General features: G+C 45.7%; 1 protein-coding gene across 7 annotated transcripts in view; it reads right to left on the reverse strand.

The window, feature by feature from the left end:
• The window catches only part of LOC309856401 (protein FAM156A/FAM156B-like), a 48,899-nt gene extending 37,954 nt beyond the window's left edge, over positions 1–10,945 (reverse strand). For 6 of the 7 annotated variants that reach the window (XR_014307173.1, XR_014307174.1, XR_014307175.1 and 3 more), the window contains exon 1: positions 10,744–10,945. Coding sequence is in view for 1 of the 7 variants with exons in the window: in XM_082717557.1 (XP_082573683.1) it covers positions 4,178–4,308 (131 nt within the window). In the remaining 6 variants the exon portion in view is untranslated. Of the gene's footprint in view, positions 1–4,177; positions 4,537–4,653; positions 4,850–10,743 lie in introns of all 7 variants that reach the window. The other variant, XM_082717557.1, reaches the window with a different exon arrangement.
• Positions 10,946–11,424: the final 479 nt, after the last annotated feature.

Below are 11,424 nucleotides of genomic sequence, written 5' to 3' on the forward strand. Positions count from 1 at the left end.
CAGCCCCACCAGGTGAGTAAAGAATGTCACTCCTTGGTAGGTGCAGTCTCGGGAAGAGGAATTCGCCCAAAGGTATTGCAGGCATGCCTCATGGCAAGTACAGGGCTTGGCTTCTGGCCCGGAGAGGCTACTAAAAGTTCAACCTAGAGATTCCTTATACAAAGTTCCAGCAAAGCAGATTCTAAAAGATCTATTGATCACAGTCACTGTTCTTACTGAGCTTATGTAAATAATTAGGCCAAGTTTGTTAACACTGGACTTGTTTCACAAGTGAATTAGTCCTGATTTGGCTATCTCTGGAAATGAGGGTTATTTTAGAGAGAAAAATTATGTTTTAATAACACACCTTTATGGATGTTAAATTCTAGATTTGATTGTCTTTAAATGTTTGTTTACCTATGCTAAACAATTTGAGGTAAACTTCAGAGAAGTTGCACAATAGCTTCTTTAGTCGATCTTATTATTTTGTGGGGATATTAGCAGACCCCACTGCACATGATTAAACAACTGGAAAATGGGATTGATTCCCTGCAATTGTATAACTTAACTAACACCTTATGTGTGGCTGGGATAATGAAATTGCCTAAAAGCCAACCTATCACACTCCATAGGATTAACTATGGACTTGTGGAAATAATGGATGATCCCACTTTCTTTATGAGTGGATTGAATGATGCATGGGGAACTCCCCTTACCTCTTGACAAGTTTTCTCACTTGCCAGTGATCCTCTGTAATCAGGATATTATTAAGGCTGGACCACTCAAAGGTCTTCTTATTGGTTTCACCCCTTTGTCATATTTATCCTAGAGGCCACCTCTGTTGAGGTGCAATTGCAAATAGATGCTTTAGCTAAGCATAGAACAGCCCTCATAAAAGGAGCCTCAAAGCTCACTATGGGACAGTCGTTGACTATAATGATGTCACATCAGGTCCAGATTTGTCTTAGAAGCCAAAGGCCACCAATGGATGATGGAGGCCGACTTATTAAATACTGGGCTACATTAACAGATATGCCAGAAATAAAACTTGTCAAACTTTAAACCTAGTTACCTGTATGCCTGAACCTGACCACTGTACTTCTTTCTCTATAGAGCAAAAATGTTCAAAAGTTATTGATCTTGCTTACTCCATTTGGCCAGATTTAAGATGCCCCTGTTAAAAATATGAATGACAGTTGGTTTTCTGATGACAGTAGTTTTCATAGAAAAAATAAGAAAAGCTAGGTGTGCCATAGTGCTCACTAGCACTTTGCAATTGCCAAAGCCTAAGAATTAACATTTATACTGACTCCAAATATGCTTTCCTGGTACTACACGCCCATGGAGCTATTTGGAAGGAAAGGGGATTGCTATCAAGCCATAACTCCCCAATCCAATATGGGCCTAAGTTACAAAACCCTCCTTATCGCTATACTGAAGATGGCATATATCAGATCTGGGATGTGCATCTGTGGCTCACGCCCACGATTGGACGGCTCAGTCAAAAGGCAGTTTTATGCTGGGAACAAAAGAATTATACGTAGGATACTTGGACAAATAACACACAGTATCGAGGATGGCTATCATTAGAAATGTGTTCCCAAATAATAGTACTCCAGGCTACTGACTGGTTTGCTACTGATTGGGCAAGGTGACCTGGCATCAGATGGCCAGTTCCAAACGGAACCCACTGGATATGTGGAACTAACCTGTGGCCCTGGCTTCCTCCAGGGTGGATAGGTCGCTGTACTTGAGGATTTGCCTGGATTCATGGGCGCATTACTAAAACCATTACAACTCCAGCTAATCTCCCCAACTTGAAACAAAGATGGACATGATCTGTTTTTAAATGGTATGATCACTTAGCATCCATCTTTGTTCCATCTGCGGGACTAGAGGATGTCATGTGGCATGTAGAAGCCCTTAATAAATATACTACAAAGGCACTCAATGATTCACTAAATGGCATCTCCCGGCTTAATACCGAAGTGTCACAGATATGCAAGACAGTCCTACAAAATAGGATGGCCTTAGATGTCCTGACAGCAGCCCAGGGTGGCACATGTGCAATTATCAAGACAGAATGTTGTGTGTACATCCCAGACTATCACAAAAGTATCACAGGACTAATAAAGAATATGAATGCCCAGATTAAGGCTCTACAAGGTCCCTCTCTCTTTTAGTGATTAGTTAAGTTCCTGGTTTGAAGGAGGACTATGGCCAAATCTCCTTTTCGGGCTTCTCATTCTTATCGCCTTATTAACCTTAATATGTTGCTTTGTTCCATGTTTCTCTACTTGGTGCCGAGACTCCATTGCTACAATGACTACACCACGACAGACGATCCTTGTCGCGCGCGAGGACGCCTCCTCACTGTCAGCGCTGGATTCAGCTGCCTCCACCTTTCGTAACTCCCCTATACGTTCCTACCCTGATCAATATTGACCCGAGCAGGTAGGGACAGCTCTACGCCCCTATTCAGCAGGAAGAAGTTACAGAAGATGAGACCTTCCACCTTCAACCACCTTAAAGATTTAAGGGTCAAAATTGTTCAGGGGGGAATGATGAGGGAGCAGGAGGCTGGCTGAGGACAAAGCAAAAGCTGGCGCCTTGCACCCCCCCCCCCTTCATCCGCTCCCCTCCATATGTGTGGCATCCCTCAGGCAGCCCGGACTGCCATGAACAATAAGCAAATAGTTAACTTGCAGAGCTCACAATCCTGCTAGACCGGAGTCTCCCTTGGCTTACAAATGTTCTAAATCTCACTAACAAAGACGATTGATAGCAGGATTGTGACACCCCACCAAAAAGTCTCCCAAAGATCTTAATGTTAATGGCTGGTCTAAAGACAACATTGATCCAGCAGCAAGAGCAAGGCCTCCGGCAGGCCTGGAACATCCTGGCACCTTGTAGGCCCTCTTTAGCATATGAAAACTCCACTGAAACCTCCCTTCCCCTCCCCTTCCCCCAACAGCAGGGTACATAACCTGCCATCCCTCACAACCCGGGGCAGCAGCTCTTCCTGCCCACGGGTCCTGTCCCCGTGCTTTAATAAACCACCATTTTGCACCAAAGATGTCTCAAGAATTCTTTCTTGGTCATCGGCTCCGGACCTCAGCCCACCAAACCTCACCTAGGTTCTAGAACTTCATCACTAGGTTTGGGTTTCCTCCACTGCTACAAATCAGTGTACCTTTCTGAAATCGAACCTTTACGTTTCTTTACTTATCCCCTACTCTCCTCCAAACCCTTTGTATGGAGGGGCTGCTCTCAAAAGGGACAAGAGCATTTTCATAGAAAAACCTATTGCATAACCACAAAGACATGATCATTAGGAACCGTCAGGATGAGATCCTGAATTTTCAACATTTTCAGAATGGGTTTACATCACCTCCTGCCCCTTTTGTCTCTCTCATTCACACAGTGACCAGGCTAGACTAGGTTGTTCCCTTCTGTGCTGAGCACAGCTGCATTGAATAGCGGCCCCGCCTCACATCTTGAATCAATTTTCTCAATACATCCAGAGCTACAACGATCGGAGCCATTCTGAAATCCTCCCTTTCCCCCTCTCATTGAAAGCTTATGCAAAGGGCTAGCAGTAAACTGACACTTACCGGGTGGCCACACAGGGGCCAGGGGCCTTTCTAGTTGGAATGCTGGGAGAGGCAGCCACAGCAGCAGGAAGCAAGGTGAAGAAAAGGCTGGAGTGCCTTCCCGTGTCTCTGCCTCTAGTTTATGGAAAGCTTTTTCTGGCTCAGGGAACTAATTCGTTTCCTCCCGCTTGGGAGGAGAGAGCAAGTTAAACCTGAAACATTTTTGGCTGACCCAAAGCTCACCTCTGGGAAGGCTTGTATCCTTTCCCCTGGCCCTGAGAAAATAAAGCACTAAGTCACAAGGTGGCTACAGGAGTTCAGCCGCGGTTCCGTACCATGGGTACATCCACAGTCACCGGGGCACAAAAGGTTCATCTTCTCTACCACATCACCCTTCCCTTACTCAAAGAAGTCTTTCACCATATTTTAGTTGAGTCAGGGTCTTCTCGCTAGTGAGTCCCACGGCTACCACCGCTCTTCCAGATGTCCCAAGACCACCCTTCCTTTTGCGGAATCCCCAAGAGGACCCAAAGGTCTCAGCACACACAGTCATTCATCCTCAGGGCTAAGATTTATTACAGCAGAGGGATACGAAGCAAAATTACCCAAGTAACATCTGGAGGAAACCAGTCCAAGCTTCCAAGTGTCCTTTCCCAGTAGAGTCATGCTGTTTGTGCTTCCAGCCACAAATCATGATGTCGCACACGAAATCTTGTCTACAGGGAAGCTCATGCATGACTAACACCGTGTCGGGAGGTCTGGTTTGGGGGCCGGTCGCGTAAGTACTCTCCACATAAGCACGTACCAAGATTTCAGATTTCCAAAGGGAAAGCAGGTGTTCAGCATGAAACGTATTGCTTGGACAGTTTAGGAAGAGTAAAGCATCCTGCTTGGGTAGGGAATGGTGGGAAGCCTTCTGACATTCAAGTTCCCAGATGCAAGGTAGGGGCCAACATGCTGATCTCTGCAAGGATAGTGGTCTCGGGCCTGCTTCTGTTAATTCTTCTCTGCATAACACCCAACAACAAAGCTTCAAGATACATAGCCAGGTCAGAGAGAACGGGAGGATAAATGAACCTACCAATGATAGCTGTAGAGTTCAACACTCACTCAGTAGTGTCAGAAGGAACAGAAGAAAATCAGCACTATGTAGATGAACCGAACAACACTGTGAACTACCTGGATGTAAGTGACAAGTACAGAACCTTTCCCATAGCAGCGGCAGAACACACATTTTTTTCAAGGGCATAGGGAGTTTCACCAAGGTACTCTGCATCCTGGGTCGTAAAAGAAATATTACAAATTATAAAACAGTTGAAATTATATAGAGAATGTAGTCTGAGCAGAAGAGAGAAACTTCCAATATGTAAGAAAGAGTAAAGAGGAAAATCTCCCAATACAAGGAAATTACACCATATGCTTCGAAATAATCCATGGTCCAAAGGGCAAGTCTCCAGGGAAATCAGGAAATATTCTGGATACTGACCCTTCATTAGATGAACTGAATGGAAAGGAGGAAAATACAACATACCCAAATTTGCAGGATGCAACCACCCCAGAGCTTAGCAGTAAAGGTACAGCATCAAATGTTTGTATTAGAAAGAATCAAGGATCCAAATCAATAATGAAAGCTTCCCCCTTAAGAACTAGAGAAAGAAAATAAAAATAAACTCAAAGCAAGTAAATAAGGGAAACAGACATTACAGCAGATATCAGGAAAAGAACAGTGGGTGAAACCAAAAGCTAGTTCTTTGAAAAGGTCAATGAAATTCCTAAGTTTCTATCCACACCGAGGCAGAAAGAAAGGTAAGGAAAGATACAACTTAAGACTATGAGGAAAGAAATGGGTTACAGACTCCACAGAAACTGAAAGGATTCTAAGAAATAACTCTGTGCACCGACATCTGGTAACTTAGACCAAACAAATAATTGCTTGAAAGGCACAAACTATTAAAACTCAACCAAAAACAAGCAAACCAACCAACCAACAAACAACGACAACAACAACAAAAACCCAACCCACCCAGATAATCTGAAAAACAAACATAAATTTAAAATTTTTATCTTTTAAAAGCTGTCAGGAAAGAGGGCGCCTGGGTGGCTCAGTGGTTAAGCCGCTGCCTTCGGCTCAGGTCATGATCTCAGGGTCCTGGGATCGAGTCCCGCATCGGGCTCTCTGCTCAGCAGGGAGCCTGCTTCCTCCTCTCTCTCTCTCTCTCTCTGCCTGCCTCTGTGCCTACTTGTGATTTCTCTCTGTCAAATAAATAAATAAAATATTAAAAAAAAAAACTGCCAGGAAAGAAATCTCCAGGCCCTGCCGGTTTCTCTGGAAAATCCCACCACACATTTAAGAAGAAATAACAGTAATTCTACACAACCCCTTCAAACAGAGGAGAGGGAACATTTCTTGAATCATTTGATCAGATCAGCATTACCCCGATGCCAAAATCAGACAAAGACAGTACTAGCAAAACAAATTCAATAATATACAAAAACAGTAATACAACATGATCCAGTTGGGTTTATCCTGGAAATGCAAAGGCAGTGCAGTATTCAAAAACTCAACGAATAGGGGCACCTGGGTGGTTCGGTTAGTTAAGCATCCCAAGGCTTTAGCTTTAACTCCTGGTTTTGGCTCAGGTCAGGATCTCAGGGTACTGAGATGGATGGAGCCTTGCCTTGGCTCTATGCTCAGCAGGAGTCTGCTTGTCCCTATCCCTCTGCTCCTCCCCCCCACTCCCTCTCACTCTCACTCTTTATAAATAAGTAAATAAATCTTCTCAAAAGTCAAATAATAAATTCATTAGTGTATCAAAAAGAAAAGAAAGGAAAAGAAAAAGAACCACAGGATCCTATCAATTCATTCAGAGAAAGCATTTGACAAAACTCAATAGCCATTCATGATAAAAGCATTCAGCAAACCAGGAACAGAAGTGAGTTTTCTTAACCTGGATATAAAGTATCTTGGAAAAATACCTACACAGTCCATTCTACTTAATGGAGAAAATCTACATACTTTCTCCCAAAGACCAGGAGTGAGGCTAGGGTAGCCACCCTCCCCTCTGTTATTCAATATTTGCTGGAAGTCCTAGCCATTCCACAAAGGAAAGAAAAAAGAAAGATCAGAAAGGAGGAAATAAAACTATTTCAATTCACAGATGACATGATTATGTACATAGATAATCCCATGAAATAAAACAACAACAACCTCCTAGAACTAACAAGTGCAGTCAACGTTGCTGCAGCATACAAGCTCAACACAAGAAGTCAAGCAAATTTCTACATGCTAGCAACGAAAAATTACCTAACAAAACAAAAAGCAGACATCCCTCGCACACACCATTTACAATAGCTTCCCTCCTCAAACCTAGCGAAACGTACACAAGATCCGTGTGCCCTAAACCACAAAAAGCTGAGGAAAGAAGCATAGGAAGACCTGAATAAAGGGAGACACATACTGTGTTCAGGGCCTGATAAAGTCAGTATAATTTAGATGTCTATAGGTCCCAAAGGGATCCCTCATTTATTTACTTTTTTAAAGATTATTTATTTATTTATTTGACAGAGAGAGAGAGAGAGAGAGAGAGATCACAAGTAGGCAGAGAGGCAGGCAGAGGGTGAGGGGGAAGCAGGCTCCCTGCCGAGCAGAGAGCCTGATGTAGGGCTCGATCCCAGAACCCTGAGACCATGACCTGAGTTGAAGGCAGAGGCTTAACCCGCTGAGCCACCCAGATGCCCCGGGATCCCTCATTTAAATACAATTCCAACTGAAACTCCCAGTAGGACTTTTAGGAAATATAGACTGATCTTGCAGTTTAGGTGGAAAGGCAAAGGAGCTAGAATAGTCAAATAATTTTGAAGAAGAAAAAGAAAACTGGAGGAGTAACACCAATTTTATGATTTTCTATGCAGCAACAGCCAAGATGTGGAAACATCTGTGTCCACGGAGGGATCCATGGATCCTGAAAATGTGCTACAGATACACGACAGAATATTATTTGGATATACAAAAGAAGAAAATCCTGCCTTTTGCAACTACATGGATGGACCCTGAAGACTTTATACTGAGGTAAGTCAGACAGAGAAAGACAAACACTGCATGTTCTCACGTATGTGGACATTTAAAAAGCAAACTCATACAAATAGAGATGAGAATGGTGTGTGCCAGAGGCTGGGGGGAAACGGTGGTTCTGGGTACCAAATTCCAGCCATAAGATGAATAAGTTATGGGGATCTAATGTAATATAGATAGCATGGTGACCATCATTCACAATACTGTATTAGATATGGCAAGTTAAGAGACTAGACCTTACATGTTACCACCACACAAAAATGGTCATTACGTGAAAGAACAAGAGTGTCAACTAACTTTTCATAGTAAATATTTTACAGCATATACATGTATCACATCATCACCCTGTATACCTTCAGTTTACTTATGTTATATATCAACAGTACCTCGATAAAGCTGAAAAAACAAAACTATCCCCAATATGTTCCAGTGGGAGCCCCTTCAAGAGATTTCCTGTGTCCTTCTGACATCAGCCAATCCTTCCTTGACCTGGCCCTTATTACTGGTACCACAAGTTGAGCCAGGCTCGTTTCTTCTTTCCCTCTGCCATCCCAACACACACGCATATCTATCTATCACACAACTGTATCTATCAATCTATGCGTATACGCACACGTACATACTGAAAAGCACGAGTTCACATGCTTAAGAACTCCACTCCCAACGCAACACCTCAGAAATTGTTTTCTTCAGTGAGAGTCATGTCTCCCAATATCCTTCCTCATTTACTGAGCTGACGAATCCCACTGGATATAAGCCATAACACCTGCACAACAGAGCCCCCCCCCCACTCCCATGCTCTGCTGAACCACTCCCCGACCTTGACCACCGTACTCCACTCCAGTTGGAATCCTTGAGCCAGTAAGCCTTCTTCCCATCCAACTCCCAGGGACATCGTCCTCACCACCGTGGGCTCTGTCCCCCATAGAGCCTGCTCCTATGTATGGATGCCCTTCTCCCCGTGCCTGGGCTCTGACTCCTCAAGCGTCGGATGCCCCTACACACATACACTTGCCATGCTCTGTAGCAGCAAAGGGCTTTAGGGCTGAACTGCTCAGGTACAGAGGAGAAGAGAAGAGAAGGGAAAGAAAGGGGAGGGGAAGAGGTGAATACATCTCAATACAATCAGTTAATTAAGGTGAACTGGGCCAAATCTGGGCAGTATCACGAAGCCAGTGCTTTTTGCTTCTTTTCTTCCTCACTGCTCTCCACCTTTCTCTTTCTGCCTCTCTTCTCTCCCCCTGTGCTTTCTCAGTCCTGTCCTCTATCAAGTGTAGAAAGGTAATGAGGGTAGTGATTCCCGTATGATCATTTCTGTGAGCTGGCTGACTGACATCCAGTGTGAATGGCATCTACCCTGTGGCTTCGACACTCAAGCCCTCTCTCTGTCTCTCGTGACCGAGCACAAGGTTTCCCCCTCCTTTAGCAATTTCGGGTGTAAGCAGGAGAGCAGATTCTGTGTACTTCTTGGAGCCTTGCGTCCTTTGTCTGTGAAAAGGGGATGAAGACCACCTCTCTCTCACAGGTTGTGGGAGAAACAGAGACAACACCACCAGACACCTTTCGATGAACTGTGTGTCAAACCCGGTGATGAAGACTTTGAGCATCATCACAGGAATCCCTGAAATCCAGGAACACACCCAGTGGATGTCCCCTCGGCACTACTGCACCTGCTGTACCTTCTTCCTGTGATGTTCTAACAAGGCAGGTGGTTCCATGGCCTGCTCCTTCGTTTCCTCAGTCCTCTGCTCAGTCATTACGCTGTGAGGGAGTCCTTCCCTCATCACCCTGAATAAACAACAACATGCTCCCCACAAACTCTTTCCTCTAACTGGCCTTATCTTTCTATGTAGCACTTGCCCCTCTCTGATAGTCAATATATATTTACTGGCTAACTATGAAAGGCGGGACTTCATCAGTTTTGTTCTGTATTCTATGTGCTCCCAGAAAAGTACCCAGGCTCACAGCAGGTGATCAGAAAATTCTAGGGGAAGGATGGCTGGGAGTCAGGACATCTACACTTCTAAGTTGCACAGGTACCCTCCAGGGCAGGCACTGGCCCCACTTTTTTTTTTTTTTATGACTGCGGACCGTATTTAGGCTTCAGGAGACAGGTGACTTGCCCAACGACACAAACAGGACTTGGGGCTCTGGACTTTGGAATCACCTCTGCCAGGTTCCAAGACCCTCAGTTCCTGGACAGAGACCTCAAAATTACAAAGGTAAAAGATTTCACTTCTAAGACAAAGACCCCCAAACAGCTCAGATAGAAACAACAAAAACAGATCACTGAACACGACCTAAAAAGTCTTCCAAAAATCTCTGCACAAAGAGCTCACAACTGGAGTCACAGATTCCCCAAAGCAACAGAGATCACACACACTGAGACAACTCCCACACCTCAACAGGCCAACGTCTGCACTCTAGGACACAAATTAAATCTGCTCAGATATGTCACATCTTAGAGAGACTCCCAAACCATGCAGACACCTCCCAGGCTAATACAAAGACCTCCACAAAAAGAGAAAGACAGAAGTTCAAATAACTCGGAAACATCACAGAACCTTCCGATAAAGCCCCCATACAAATCAGAGAGCCTACACCTTGGACACAGACTCCCAACAGCTCAGATCCTTAAGACAGTGCCCCCCCCACCCCAGGTAGCTCACGGACATCACAACTTAAAACCCAGAATCACAAACAGCTTAGAGACCTCACACACTAGGGTGCAGATGCCAACATAGAGACCTCAAACCCAAGGACACCAAAGCACAAAGCGCTCAGAAAGCGCACCCCCCGATATACAGGCACACACAGCCTACGACACTTCATCCCATGACGAACACAATCCACTCCGATATCCAAAAGGCTCAGAAAGATCAAATGTACCCAAACTGCATCTGTACTGACCTACCTAGAGCGATGCACATCCCCTAACTGCCTGACACACTTCACTTCCTAGGTAGGGACGCCAACCAAGCGCACAGACCTCGCCCTGACCATTGATTGATTGCATCTGTACGACTGAGGCGCCGTGCCAGACGGGCCCCTTTAGGCTTGTGACCGAGTTTAGGTCTGAACAAGACTGAAAGAGCTCACGTGAAGACGGTACAGTCACCGCGCGCGTCCAGCGCCAGACACTGGCTACCAGCCAGCTGTTGCGCCGAACTTCGCCACCGACTAAGGCAGCATCTTCATTCCCTCGCAGCAGCCGGTCCCGGAAGAGTTGAACTCGGAGAAAAATTCTACACTCCGAAAGGCATGCGCACGCGCTCGCACGCACGCACGCACGCACGCACGCACGCACGCACGCACGCACGCACGATCGCACACCCAAACACCACACACACCCCTCCCCGTGTGCTCCAGCTCAGCTGTCGTACTGCCTGTCCCAGCCCGATGACCAATGGGAACTGGGTACTCGAAGACAGAGGCGGGGACTAGGGGGTTCATCCGGAGGCACTGCGCGCCCGGGAAGGGTTTACTCAGATGAACTCTCCGGAGCCAATCACCACCTAGGGAGTCGCAGTCCCCGCCCCTACAATGGAGAGCCAATCTCTCGCCCCGTTGTTGCCCAGCTGGACGTGACCATGTAGAGACGGCGAAGTGAAATGACGGCTGCCGGCTCAGTCCGGCTGTCCACTCTGGCTCAAATGCGCCGGGAGAACGGAGTGGAGCGGGTGGGGAAGGGCTCGGAGGCGTATTAGCGCCTCCGCTGGAGGCCGTGGCTGATGCAGACCTTTGGTGTAGTGTCCTACACCGTGGGTTATTGCAAAATCG

The sequence above is a fragment of the Mustela nivalis genome, assembly GCF_964662115.1.
Source record: "Mustela nivalis genome assembly, chromosome: X".
Lineage (NCBI taxonomy): Eukaryota > Metazoa > Chordata > Mammalia > Carnivora > Mustelidae > Mustela > Mustela nivalis.